This window comes from Dipodomys ordii, unplaced genomic scaffold (assembly GCF_000151885.1).
Source record: "Dipodomys ordii isolate 6190 unplaced genomic scaffold, Dord_2.0 Scaffold4, whole genome shotgun sequence".
Classification (NCBI taxonomy): Eukaryota; Metazoa; Chordata; class Mammalia; order Rodentia; family Heteromyidae; genus Dipodomys; species Dipodomys ordii.
The window spans coordinates 25,995,179-26,009,685 of NW_012267220.1; the positions used below are offsets into that span (position 1 = coordinate 25,995,179).

Genomic DNA, 14,507 nt, shown 5'->3' on the forward strand with positions numbered 1-14,507 from the left:
GGCAGTAGGGCATGGCCAGTCCCTATCTGCATGATGGTGAGTCAAATGTAAAAGCTCTCATGAATGGTGACCTGGGAAAATGTCATAGAAGAAAGTGTAAATGTGGTGGCTGAGAAATTTGAAAGCTGTGGAAAGAAAAAAAAATATGTCCTCAAAGACAGCAGAGGTGGGTTGATTATTGCTAAAATCTATTGATGTTAGCAGAGGTTTAAGGAAAGCAGTTAAACAGTTAATTGCTAACAGTGTGAGGCACATGATCTCCTTGGCAGATGGCACAGAGGTCTTTCCCTTCTTCAGGGTGGCAGCTCAGACAATTTGAGGGGCCTGAGGATCAAATGGTTAAAATGCAGAGACTTCTAGATGTATGAATGTTTGGCTAGGAACAGTGCTGAGGAAGACAAAAGTGTATATGGACTCAGGGACTTTGAAAACTGAGAGGCAGGCATGCAGATACTCTGGAACATGTGTTCTAGGCAGACTGATTCATCCTTTCCTGAGCTTTTAGGCTTCCAGAGGTGTCTTGTCCTTCCTGGTAAAACCTTGTATGTTTATGGGCCAGAAGATACAGCAGGGGCCTCAATAAGCTTCCTTATCCCCTATCTCTTCACCTAACTGATGATTAAGATCAGTGCCAGGAAAACCTGGGCAGGGGAAGGAGGTATGTGCTAAGATTGAAAAGCTTGAAAAGCTTCAAGAACTAGCTGGCATATACTGGCAAAAGCCAGAGGATAAAAGTTGGGGCTGTATTTTGAGTGTCTAATCAAAAAGCCTAACATCCAACTATCTCAGGGCCCGAGATCTAATACTTAGGCAAGGAACTGGGAATCGGGCAAACTCACTACTATGGTGGCTCTTGAAATTGTGGAAAAAACAATGGCCAATGCTCAGTAATGATTTCCAAGTTGCTCCCAACAGAAAAGAATTCTGCAGGGGGGTCTAGGCTGCTTTATAAATAAATATGATCATGAAAGGAAGGGGTAAGGTGGGGAAAGAAGGGGAAGTTCTAGAATGCACCCTATGAACATTCAGGCTCCTGACATTTCAGTGAGTTTTCAGGTGCGCAATACTTGGGAACAGGCCAGGACCTCTCCTCCAAAGTAAAAGACAAAAAAATGTACCTTGCATTCCACTTACCTAAAGGAAGATAGGCATTTTGATAAGCCTCTTTAACCATAGGAATAGTATATTCTGCTGATAAGATGTTTTGAAATGCCCTTAGAAATTCATTGTGGTTATTTCCCCTGCTTTTTCTCCCCTCTCTCTGAAGCTTCTTTTGCTTTTTTGTTGTAGTTGGTCATGGGGCTTGAACACAGGGCCTGGGTGCTGTCCCTGAACTCCGTTGCTCAAGGCTAGCACTTTATCACTTTGAGCCACAGCACTACTTCTAGTTTTGTGGTGGTTAATTGGAGATGAGTCTCATGGACTTTCTTGCCTGGGCTGGGTTTGAATCACGATCCTAGATCTCAGCCTCCTGAGATCTCCTGGCTGAAACTTCTTTCTTCTCCTTCACAGAAGCGCATCATGGTTTGATGGCTTCTCTATTAGTTGCTCCCCCATTTTCATTGGCACTTCCTTTAAAAAATAAATGTCTTATACATGTAATCTCTTCTGGGAGTCTGCTTGGAGGACCCACACTAAGAGAGATGCTGGTGGCACCTAAGATAGAATGACAAATACATTAATCTCGCATGGCAAGTAGAGGCTCCCAGGAGAGTGTTGTGTTGAGAAGGATCCTAGAGTGGTATCTGGTCCACCGTAATGAGTGCCATAGTCTATGAGGAAGGTCTAGGGATGCAAGGGAGTGGGTTTTCTCTTATTTTTCATTAGTCACTAATGCTGAATTGAAAAGTTGTCCAGCTGGGCGCTGGTGGCTAACACTTGTAATCCCAGCTACTCAGAAGGCTGAGATCTGAGGATGATGGTTCAAAGCCAACCCCGGGCAGGAAAGTCTGTGAAACTCTTATCTCCAATAAACCACTAGAAAACCGGAAGTGGCACTGTAGCTCAAGTGGTAGAGTGCTTGCCTTGAGCTGAAGAGCACAAGGACAGCGCCCAGGCCGAGAGTTCAAGCCCCACGACCGACAAAAAAAAAAAAAAAAAAAGGAAAGTTGTCCAAATCTCTATTATGAAAAGCCATGATCAAAAAGCTATTATATGTGAAACTTTTGTTGTGATATCCTTAATGATGATTAACTAATAATAATGATGGCAAATGAATAGTAACAATTATAAAATGATTATATAATTATACAATAGTATGTGGTTATCTAATCATGAATAATAATGCTTAATGATGAATGATAATTATAAATGGTATTTATCATTAAGGATTCTAACATGATACTACATGTTAAGAGACTGATATGTTCCTAAGAGCAATGGTATTTTCATACAGAGAGATGGTGACATCAGAAAAAATCCAAGGCATAAGGATTTGCTAGTGTTCTTCATGTCTGGCTTGGGACATTGTACTCTGGTGAGCTGAAGTGATTATTCCAGTTTCCTTGGCAGGCTTCCCTCCTGGAGCCCATTCTATCAGGATGCTATTCATGAATATGACTCCTTTTCCTTTATCTTATTTTATACTAGCTCACCGCATTCTGATATTCAGCAGACTTCAGAAGTAGATATTCTTGTTGAAAAATAATAAACTGACCTGTTGATTAAGGTATTCTAGACTATCTAGCATTTTTCCCCTTTAAAAAGCTGTTTTAAAATTATAAGAATAATAAAGCTTATCATTAAATAATTAACCAGCATAAAAGCAGAATTCAAAGTCCACTTCTTATACACTGCTTCTTGCCATCCTACTCCCTGGGAATAACATTTTATTTCTTGCTGTAAATTAATTGGTTTCTCCATTGGACATCCGGCACCTAAGATGTTTGCTTTATAACCTTGTTTAAAAGGAATCTCTTGTGAATCACCCAGAATGAACCAATAGAACTAAGTTTCAAAATACACAAACTGAGGGCTACTCCTTTCGTTCACATTCCTTTCTTTCTACATGTGCTAGTCTTTTGAGAAGCCCAATGACAACAAAATTATGCTGTGCAAAAGTATAAGCCTTACCTACCATTCACAAACCAACTTGTAAGAATACATGTAGTGTCAACCTTGCTGCAGTTTGGCTTCTTCAGCCCTCTTATATTCACTCATTAAAAAAACAAAAAACACCCAACTTATTTTCTAGAAGTATTTTCACTTTGGTTCGAGTGCAAATGAACCCACTGTTTTCTTTTTTAGAAAAACATTGGAAGGGATGTGACACTGTGGCTTAATTGGTAGAATGCTCACCTTGAGCTGAAGAGCTCAGGGACAATGACCAGGCCCAGTGTTCAAGCCTCATGACAGACAAAAAAAAAAAAAAAGAAAGAAATTTAAAAAAGGGCTGGGAAGGTAGCTCAGTGGTAGAGCGTTTGCCTTGCATGCATGAGGCCCTGGGTTTGATTCCTCAGCACCACGTAAGCAAAAAGAAAAAAGCGGGAAGTGGCGCTGTGGCTCAAGTGGTAGGTAGAGTGCTAGCCTTGAGCTGAAGAGCTGAGGGACAGCGCCCAGGCCCAGAGTTCAGGCCCACGACCGGACCCCCCCCCCAAAAAAAAAAAACAAAACCATTGGAAGATGAAGGTGAAACAATATTTAGTGCTTCATTTTGTTTGCTTCTTTATCAAATACATACATATTATATAAATATATGTGTCTACATATGAATTATATATTATATAGAATGTTTTTGCAGTGTGGGAGTATATATATATGTGTGTGTGTGTGTATATATATATATATATTTTTTTTTTTGCAGTATTGGAGTTTGAACTTAGGGCCATACTCTTGCTAGCCAGGTGCTCTACCACATTATATTAAAACTACTGGCTATAGTCAAACTCCAAGTGAGACCTAGGTAAGAAAAAAATTAGTTCCCTAAAACAAACAAGTTTAGGTTTTCAGTATTATTTGTGGAATCCTTTTTTTTTTTGTTGGTCGTGGGGCTTGAACTCTGGGCCTGGGCACTGTCCCTCAGCTCAAGGCTAGTGCTCTATCACGTGAGCCACAGCGCCACTTCTGGCCTTTTCTGATCATGTGGTGCTAAGGAATCAAACCCAGGCCCTCATGCATGGAAAGCAAGGATTCTACCACTGAGCCACCTTCCCAGCCCTTGTGGAATATCTTTATCTTATTAAAAATACTTCTCTGGCAAGGGAAAACATTTTAAATTTAAGATCCTTAAGAAAAATTATTGTTTTAGAATCAGCAGTTTACCAAAATAATGTTGATAAAAGTATATAGATACAATTGCATGACTTTATAAAAATTTAAATAACTTAAAAGAGTGATTTAATAATTACAACGTATACTCATGAGTTTTAAAAAATAACTTAATACTCCAAAAATGCTATAAATTTTTGAGCATTTTTTAGATGCACAGATGTTATGGTGGGCCTTAATGTGATATCTGGTTGTATGATTAAAACGGAAGATCTTTTCTTCTTAAAAATATCTATCTGAGTCAGGTGCCAACAGTTCATTCTTATATACCTAGCTACAGAAGCTGAGACCTGAGGATCATGATTCAAAGCCAGCCTAGGTTTCAAGGCTCTTATCTCTGGTTAACAGCAAAAAGCTGGAAGTGGAGGCAGGGCTCAAGTGGTAGAGCCCCAGTTGTGAGCAAAATAGAGATCAAAAGCATGCAGCCCTGATATCAAGCCCCAGTACTGGCAAAAAATAGATTTGTTTTCCAAAAGCAATACATTTCTTCTCTCATCCTTTCATGGAATTAGAATTAAGTACTCCTTATATAACAGACTAGTTATTACTACAGAAACAAAGATTCTCTAAAACATTGATTTACTTTCTTTCATTAAAGAGCTGTGGAATTACTTTGTGGCACATTTATTTTTCATCAGATTTTATAAAATGGAATATAAGTAATTCCAAAATACACTAGAAATGTTTCTGGGGAGAGCTGTGAGGATGTAAACATTGCATTTCTCAAGGTAGACATAGAGAAGTGAGCCTGGTATCCACAGATTCTATTCTCCAACTTTCCTTTTCTGGTAGAAGTCAGACATGAATTAATTAGTATTATGAATATGCCTTAAACTCTTTATGTAATCAAGAACCATAGCATTATGGATATGTCATTTCAGTTATCAGGTCCACTCCATTAGACTGGTAATATGATACCCTACTATGTAAGGTTAATGATTTTTGCTTGAGGAGTACATTTAATACATTTGTTTCCATTTTTTCTTTTCTTTTTAAAATTTAATGTTGCCTGTGGTTAGGCAAGTCTGGAATGAAAATTTACATACTCCCTTGGTCTTGAATTTATCTCTGGCCTGGGAGAAACAGCCTCATGAAGATATTAGCAGCCTGGTTCATTCTGCTGCTGTGATTCTTACTATAGATGGTGAAGCTTGAATTTTCATAAAAAACATTGCCATGACTTTATTACATGATTCTTACACATGATGTTGGTTTGTTCTAGCAAATCACAATTTGAGTATTTATTTTTGTTCTTATTTTTGTTCAGGCAGAGTAAAACTTTACTTTTTATTTTATTTTTGCATGGTGGAAATTGAATCCAAGGTTTCATGCATGCTAGAAAAACATTTTACCACTGAACCAAATCCCCCATTCCAAAACTTTTATTTTGCATATGATCCTGTAGGAACAGCTTTTCCACAATAGTTTCAGCTGAAATAAAGTGTCTGAAAGTATACTTGCTTTCATGCAAATGTTATCTTATGGCTCAACCAGATGAATTAAATACTAAAATAGACAAAGGACCCTATCAACACATCTTCTCAATTTACTTATTTTCAGGTCTGATAGAGCTAACTTATACATTTGATATGAACATGCCTTCAGAAGCTGGATGAACTGGGTTTAAATTCTTAAAAACATCACAAATGTGAAGTCCAAATGAAATCACAAAATAACATAGTAAGATCAACATGTGGGGCCCAGAAGAACTGAAGTGATTTCTGAAAAATAAGAATCCAAACTAACGCCACATATAAACCAGTTTATTAGATTGTCAGTGATAATTTGAGACAAGTTCAAGTTATTTATTTTACTTCATAGAAACAGAAGGGAGGAAAGTTTTAAACTTCAAGCTTTGTTCAGCATGTGTGCAGTTAGCATCCACAAAAGCACCATTGGATATGGGAGAATTAGCACCACAGAATTTTAGGACCTAACTGTTAACATGCATCACTGAAAAACTTGGAACATGAAAACTGAAGTAGTACAATGTATGGTCCATTATAAACAATACAAGGCAATTTGTAACTCTTTTTATACAGTACAATACAATCACAACCAGTGAGAAGCTTTTAAAGTACAATACAGGACAAAAAACACCTTGTACCCTGTTAACACTAAAGCAGTTACAGCTTTTAAAAAATGTTTCTTGTAAGAGGCAGTGGGTTAAAATGATCCCTCCCCTCCTCAAATTTTAAATTCAGACTAATATAGTTACATGATCTCTTAAGAAAGTATTTTCAAATCTATATGTCTTCTACTCAATGCTGACGAATGGTGGTTTGAAACTGAAAGGTTTGATGAATTAAACAACTCTTGCAAACTCAAACCCAGTAAGAGTGGAGAAGTGTTGCAGTGTGGTGGAAAGTGTTCCAGATAACATCAGTTAGAAAACGATGCCAATGGTGTTGATACTTGTCTTCCCTTCCATGGAGGAATATCAGGTACAGAAGCCTTGCATTCATGATGAACTTTGGCTCATTTCTCTCATCAAATCCCTTTATTCTGGAGTGTAACATAAGAGATTTATTCCTCAACTGTTTTTGAAGTATCATAGGGCTGTTCCTTATGGTTGATTTGATAATAGTGAAAAGGGTTGATATTCTCTCTGGATTTAGGGTAATTTGTGAGCTAAAGAAAAAATATTAATTTAAATTTAGCAAATATGAAATCTTAAAAAGAATTCCACTATTTTCATAGTACAAATCCGTAACTAATATTATTGAAAATCTTTCTATTGGAAAGCATGTAACAAACTCTCAATTTTTAGTTGTGCCTAAGCCAATTCTGGCATATGAGAAATTACTGTATAAGAAAATGTGTAATAAGAATCGATAGATACAGGTATATTCAGATCTCAATGCACTGATGCCAAGGAAAATATATTTTTACTCACCAAGAGAAGAATATACCTTGAAGCATCTATGCAGACACATGAACGGATCATGTATCTGCTCAACTTCTAATTCTGGAATAGTGATAACAGGGTCATTTAAGAAAAAGTAGTCAATTATAGTACTCAGCAATTTTACGTTGTCTATATTTAACAGTGAAACAGTTTTGAAAATAGAATCAGTAATATACGTTTGTTTACATTTCATCATTTCTATACTTGTAATACATGCGTTGGTTTTCCAAGTTTTAAAAATCCCACTAGGACTGACGTCTTTCAGAATAACAATCTAACATCAAACAAAACTTTCTAAGGAAAATATTTAGCATCACAGAGATTTGAGAAAAGTCTATTACTCAGCATCACAAAATACTCAATAGATCTACATTTAAGATTGTTCATGCCTTGACATTAACACACCTTTGGATTAATATATTTTATTTAAAAAAGAAAATAGCAAAACAATTGACGTGGACTTTTTCTTTAGTCTCTCCTTGGTAAGGATCGACCTCCAATAAACTTGACTTTTTCTTATGTCATGTAATGATGACTGTTTAGGAAACCACATTTACATTTACTAAAACACTTAAAACTAGAGAGAGATAAAAGGCTATACAGAGACTTAAATATAAGTAACACTATGGAAAAATGTTTTATTAAAATGTTTCCTCAAAGAATACTGCTTTCAAATAAAACAGGATAAAAGTTAGCCTATCATTATATATGTCAGAAAGACATTTAACTTAAGATGACTGAATCCTTTTGTAAAATTTTTCTGCTGAACTAAATCCACTATGTAACTCAATCACCAGTTTCCTGAAAAGGAAACCCATCTCTGGATGATTTAAATTTGATCATTTCTTAGGCATGGCTGACTTGACCAAAGAATAAATAAAACTGATTTCTTACTGCTTGATGGTTATATAACACAAACAAAACACCCCTCAACTGAAACACAATTGAATTATGATATGCTAGCTTAATAGTTTTGATTGAAAGACAAAATAGTAACAGCTAAAAAGAGACTGAAAAACAAAAACTAAAATTAAAAACTGTTTAATGAAAGTGTTCAAATTTGATGTTTTAAACTTCAAATTACAGGCTTAGTTTTCCCACTGTCACATATACCTTTGTTACTATTTAATTTCTGTATTGTTCATTGGTTATATTATATAATGCAATATTCTATTAAATTAAAATAACTTGATTTATCACATTATAGTCTAAGTGGCTTTAGAAAAACACACAAGCAGGATAAATTTATAAAAGCATAAGGAATTTATTAAGGGGTTTTAGACATTCTATACAGACAAATATCTAGTTCACGGTGATAAAGTGCCTTCTTTCCAAGTAACTAATTCTTCACTAAAATATGTTAAGGCTTTATAAGAAACCAAACATTATCATAAATTCGATAAGATATGAGGTTACATTATTAATTAGCATTTTGTAGCTCTTATGTCTCTTTTAATCCATACAGTAATCATTAGCAGTTTAATTAGCATAAATTCTAGTTGTTAATTTACATTTACTTTGTAGGGAAAGGGAAAGATGCATAATTTCTAAGTGCTGTAGTTTGTATGGAAGACTCACATTTTGCTTGTGAGAACAGTTTGTATCATAATATACAACAGCCAATATCTCTCAAAAAGTTAACAGTACAGTGAGTCCCATGACAAACAGGGCTGTAATTCCATTCATTTAATCAATATTCTGTTGTTTTTACATTTAAATCAAATGTGAGGCCTTAAATTAAAAAAAAGGCCAGAAACAAAACCAATGGTAATTCTTAAGATATAGGCACAACAAATAGCTTTTATTGCAACAGTTTATGCATAAAGTGTATTGATGCCAATATGTGATGTTAAGCACTTCTATTCATTTTGCTTCTATTACTCAGGGCTGTATCATAGTGAAATACTGATAATCTCACAGAAGTTCTTTTATATAGTAGCCACAACTATACAGGATTCTATTTATTATACATATTTTTTTTATCATTTCTCTTTGGGAGACAGAGTGCGTTTTAAGCACATCTGTACCTAGTTGTCTAGGCAGGTCAGATTTTGGGATGAATTCTGACTACTTAGTTATCAACTACTCAGCCAATACAAACTAAATAAAATGTCTGAATATTTATTTTCAGGGATTTAGTGTTTCTTTTTCAAATGAGAAAAACTATTTAATAATTAGGCACAAGATTAGATGGCCCATGATGCCTAAAATATCTTCCTGATTGCCAATGGATTAATCTAAAGTGTTCCTTAAGGTTAAAGATTTTGAGGTTTGATAGAGAAGGATAGGGAAAACTCACTGAAAAGAATGATTTAAATGAAACATTGCACATAATTAGAAAGTTGGGAACTCCAGAAAGGAAAAAGTGCTAGTTTTAGGATTGAGTTTGGTTTTGAATCTAAAGCCTAGTAAGAGTAATTCTAGGGTTCAAAAAAATAAGGTGGCATAAACTTTTATAATTGCACATTCTTTTATCAAAGTGCTACAAGTTACCACATTTTTCTAAAATGTACAGGATTCTACTTTTAAAAATCTAAATACATTTTTACCTTTCTTATTCTAGTATAGTACAATTTCACAAACAGCACAAATGTAAGTTATACCTTTCTAAAATCAGCATCCAGTTTGTGTGTGTTTAAAATAACTGCGAAGAGCCTTTGATATTATCAAGAATCAAGTCCAAGTATAGTCAAAACATTCCATAAAACCTAGAAGCATCAGGAGAGCTTGTTTAGGCCAAATTTAATAATATTCTGCCATGCAATGCACAGAACTCATATGCTTTAGAAACCTACTGGTTTAGTCATCTGGTTCTTTGACTGCACTACATATTATACTTACTCTCTCCAATTGCTGAAGTGACAGTATTATATAGAAATCAAGTTTTGAAGACAGTGTGACACACTGAAGGTTCTAGTCTTAACTGCTCATTCCTAAGCAGTATGGCAAAAATGTTTGATGCATGGATTACTTATTTTCATGCTTTACCTCTTTAATCTAAGTGGAAATATCAACTGGAAATGTATAGAGGTAATAAAAGAAAAACAAAAAGACAATAAAGACCAAAGATGAAGACATGAAACAAACAAAAAGCAACTGGAGTTTTCTACATTACTGATTTGATTAATCACGAGAAGATAAAAGATGGAAATCTCTTTACTATGTAAAAGCTGCATTAATATATATTCAAAATCAATAGCATTCACATGAATTTGAATTTTGAATAATTTGATTTTTCTGAGTGTAATGAAATTGAAGTAGAAAGTGTTTCATTATAGACTGAGAAAAAAAATTATACTATTCAAGGAAAGTGAAAATGTAAGACCAGCATTCTCGGATAATGGCAGGTCATCTGGGTTCTGCCATGACACAGGCTGCACAATGGGGTGCTGTGCCTCATTTCATTAGTTAAAAATACTGATACATAAAAGTACTCTTGTTGAACGGTAAACCAGTGTACAGTAACAGAACACTAAATGACTATTAAAAAAGTATCCTTTCCTTTTCCTATGGCTGGAGAATCTCAATCTTAGGTGCAAGAATATCTTGATAAAAGCATTGGAAAGAGACACCTAACTATAAAAACTCATTATCTTTTGGGAATGGATTAAAATCTATATACTAATCATCAAAAAAATTAACAAACTTTGAAAACATAAGAAAACCAGAAACAAATCAGGTATTATAAACCATGGGTAGGAATAACTCCAGACTCAACATACTGAAGGTTAAGTGAAGGCTGCATAGATATGCATCTACAGAAACATCTCATAGTTTTTGAGTATAAAAACAAAATTCTTTGTTGATAAATAACAGGCTTCTATACTTTCAACCTTTAAAATGTTAAATACTTCAAATAAAGATTGAGATGCAAAAGATTCTATATTGTACATAATATTCCACCTATACTTAGCTGTGCAATTCCCCGAAGAATTTAATATTCCACAATCCCTCCTGTTAATTTACACAGATACTTTTGGCTTTGCAAAAGTTGGGCAATTTTATTTCCCTAAAATAGGCTTTGTTTTGTTTTAGCAGAATAGGCTTTGTTTTGTTGGCAGAAATGCTGAAGACACCTCCAAGAATCAAGTTCTACTACAGTATTTGATTCCCCCCTGCTCTCCCTTATTATTTGGCTGTTTCATAGCACTTAAAAAATTTACAAAGTGTCTCACAATAGTTTCAGTAGAGGAAGACAAAGTTAGGAAGCCTGTGCACAGAGCCAGTCAGCTTTATGTGGCTTCTCTGTTCTGTAGCTAGTTTTCTGGTATTGCTCTACCCTGAACATACTGTATGCTCTAATACTCCGACTTAACAGCATTTAGCTCATGAAGTGTGCAAAAATAAATATCTGATTTAATGATATGAAATAGCACTGAGGAAAAAGACAGATAATATCGACATAATACTGGCAACCTAGCCCCAGCTCATTACCCAAAGTCATGCTGGCCTCCTTTTGCTTCTCTACTACAACATGCTAGGTAGCATTACTTGGCTTAAATAATAGGTATTGCTCATTCTTTTCTCCTTATATTACAGTGCTGGTGACTGAACCCAGGGCACATGCTTTACCACAGAGCCACATCCCCAGCTTTGTTTTTCTGAGACAGGGTCTCAACCTGTAGCTCATTCTGTTTTTCTTTTTTGGTCAGTCTTGGGGTTTGAACTCAGGGCCTGGGCACTGTCTTTGAGCTCTTTTGCTCAAGGCTAGTGCTTTACCACTTTGAGCCACAGTTCTACTTCTGGTTTTGGGCTGGTTAATTGGAGATAAGAGTCTTATAGACTTTTCTGCCTGGGCTGGCTTCAAACCCTCAATATCAGCCTCCCAAGTAGCTAGGAAGACAGGTGTGAGCCCAGCTTTTTTTGTTTTTAAAGGCCAGAATAACCCAAAATTCGAAATCTTTCTGCTTCTGCCTCCCAAGTGCTAGATTACAGTTGTGTGCTACCATGCTTGGTTATACTCATTATTGAGTCAACAAGGCACAGTCCATTAAAATTTATTCCCCAGACTACCAAGTACACCATGGATTGTTACTAGAACTGATCTCAAAAGTCTGAATTATTCATTATTGTCTTTGTCATTTGGTGCTGGAGTTAAAAGTTGTGCTTCTGCATACAGTATACAATTTCTTTTTTCATAAACTAATTCAGAAATAGTGAATCAAGGAAATATTCCATTCAGGTGCAGTCATGGAAAACATTAGAAGGGAATGAAAAGACAGGAATTGGAATCTGAAGACTAGTGGTTCTTCATTTATTTGGTAATTAAAGCAGGAAAGCCAAGACCCTTGAGGAAACAGGAATTTGATTGAACTGGGGCAATGCTGAGGAAGTTAGACTAGATATTAAGTCTTTTCTAGCTCTAAAATTATTGTTAATAAGTTCTTCCAGTGATAAGATAGGATGACTCAAAATCATCCCACAATATTTCCAATGTATTGTCTTTCCAAGAACAAAGAATAGTATGTTTTGCACCTCTTATCCAATTTTGAGCAGTAAATGTTTTCTCTAAATCACTGGTATTTCTTCGGTAACATGTCCATGCAAGTGTTTAAAATCCTGTGCCATCCACCTTAAACTAAATCAATATAACATTGATATCGTAATAACTTACACTGTCAGCCAAACTAATATGTGGGAAATTCTATTTATATCTGCCTAAAGAATTGCTTTGTTTCATCAACGAAGAACAATTCAAGACTCCGTTTCTCATTTTAAAGTAGAAACTATTCCTTACAAAATTCAGTTATGCTTTTACATTATCAGTGGGGAATTCCATGAGTCTGATATTAAGTTTTTGGATCTTTATTACTATACTGGAAATAAATACTACATTGGTAAAAAAAATGGCACTGTTAATGATAATACAATATTTTAAGAAACAAGAAACATAATTGAATAAAAACTAGGAAACAAAATCTTTTTCTTTTTGATGCTGGGGTTGGGCTAGGGTCTGTGCATGCTAAGCACATCTACCAAGGAGCTCTAGCCTCAAAAACCTAATTTTTATTATTCAGAACTCTAAGTAGATTAGAGGACAAAAGATGAGTTGGTGTCATCTTTAACTTCAGCTAAGGTACAACTTTTCAAAGCCTTGCAAGCAGTGTTTATGAATTATTTGACAATTTAAGGTCTCTTTACCTAACATCAAGCTGTTATCATTTCTCATGTTCAAATGGGAACAGGGGTCATGTTTTCATTTTTTTCCAGCTGCAAGACTCAGTATTGGCAGCTAACTAAAATTAAGTACAAAAAAATAATGATGGGCTGTTTATTCAATTTATGCATACGATTTAAATGAAGTTACCAATCTTAAGAGTTGAGAGCATATATCATTGAGGCTTAGTATGACAGTGCTGTAGGCTCTCCTTATGGGTTATATAACTGATGGGGTTCTCTTGGTAATTCAAATCTAACTACCTTTTATTAGGAATAGGCCAAATTTTACACTAAAGTAGGTCATATTAAAAAGAAGTTTCATTTCACCATTTTGGGAATGAAGCGTGAAGAGTAAAATAATTTAGAAACCAGAGGGGAAAAATATGAGGAAGAAGGAAAGTAGGGGTTACTTAGTGATAGGGAAGGAAGTGTAAGAAAAGAGTATACAAGTAGGCAAGAAATCTAGAAAATGAGAAAAAGAAACTTTGTTAATATTGCTAATATTCTTTTCCTATTTCTGGCTAAATTTCTGACTTAGGTGCCTTTTCCAAACATGAAAAATGATATGTTGACTTTCCATAAAGTTAACAAAGGGGCTATTGTGTATGCTACTGATGTGTAACAATGTACTGGAATCCCTTTGTGTTCCTACACAGTCTTGAAGGTGAAGGTGGTTAAGAATGTGGGCCTACTAGTCAAAGGCCAGCTCAATCCTTTCCTTTAGTTACATCAAATTTAGCCACCTTTTGTGTACGAATATAATTCTCTTGAAAAGAGAGCAAGAAATAAAAATTTACCCTTAAATCTATTGGGATACAGAAGATAGTAGTAGGAACGCCCTGGAATAGCAGTATAATCTCTGCTCAAATTTATTGCTGAGCCACAGGATCTCAATGAATCACTGTAGAAAACAACAAAAATTTAGGCAAATTCACAAATGTAATCTGAGTGATGTTCTTACTGTACATACTTGTATTTGGTTTATATCTTTGTCAGGATTTGTGGGCCAAATTGAGCTTTTAACAAAATTGCACATGAGATTCATATTGTATCATTTTAAGAGTACATGATAACTACTGAGACACTACCATTCTGATGAACAACTCAAGTATTCTGCCCAGAATGATCTGATAAGATGTATCTCTTCACCTGAGATTGTTCCATACTTAGGTTC

The 14,507-nt window shown here is 35.2% G+C and overlaps 1 protein-coding gene across 5 annotated transcripts in view; it reads right to left on the reverse strand.

The window, feature by feature from the left end:
- Positions 1–6,013: 6,013 nt before the first annotated feature.
- Positions 6,014–14,507, reverse strand: part of Purg (purine-rich element binding protein G) — a 34,349-nt gene continuing 25,855 nt past the window's right edge. The window contains exons 4-6 of one of the 5 annotated variants that reach the window (XR_001175446.1): positions 9,778–9,882; positions 7,163–7,234; positions 6,820–6,897 (exon numbers count right to left, since the gene is read on the reverse strand). Coding sequence is in view for 1 of the 5 variants with exons in the window: in XM_013026401.1 (XP_012881855.1) it covers positions 6,793–6,897 (105 nt within the window). In the remaining 4 variants the exon portion in view is untranslated. Of the gene's footprint in view, positions 7,235–9,777; positions 9,883–14,507 lie in introns of all 5 variants that reach the window. The other 4 variants (XR_001175445.1, XM_013026401.1, XM_013026415.1 and 1 more) reach the window with 4 other exon arrangements.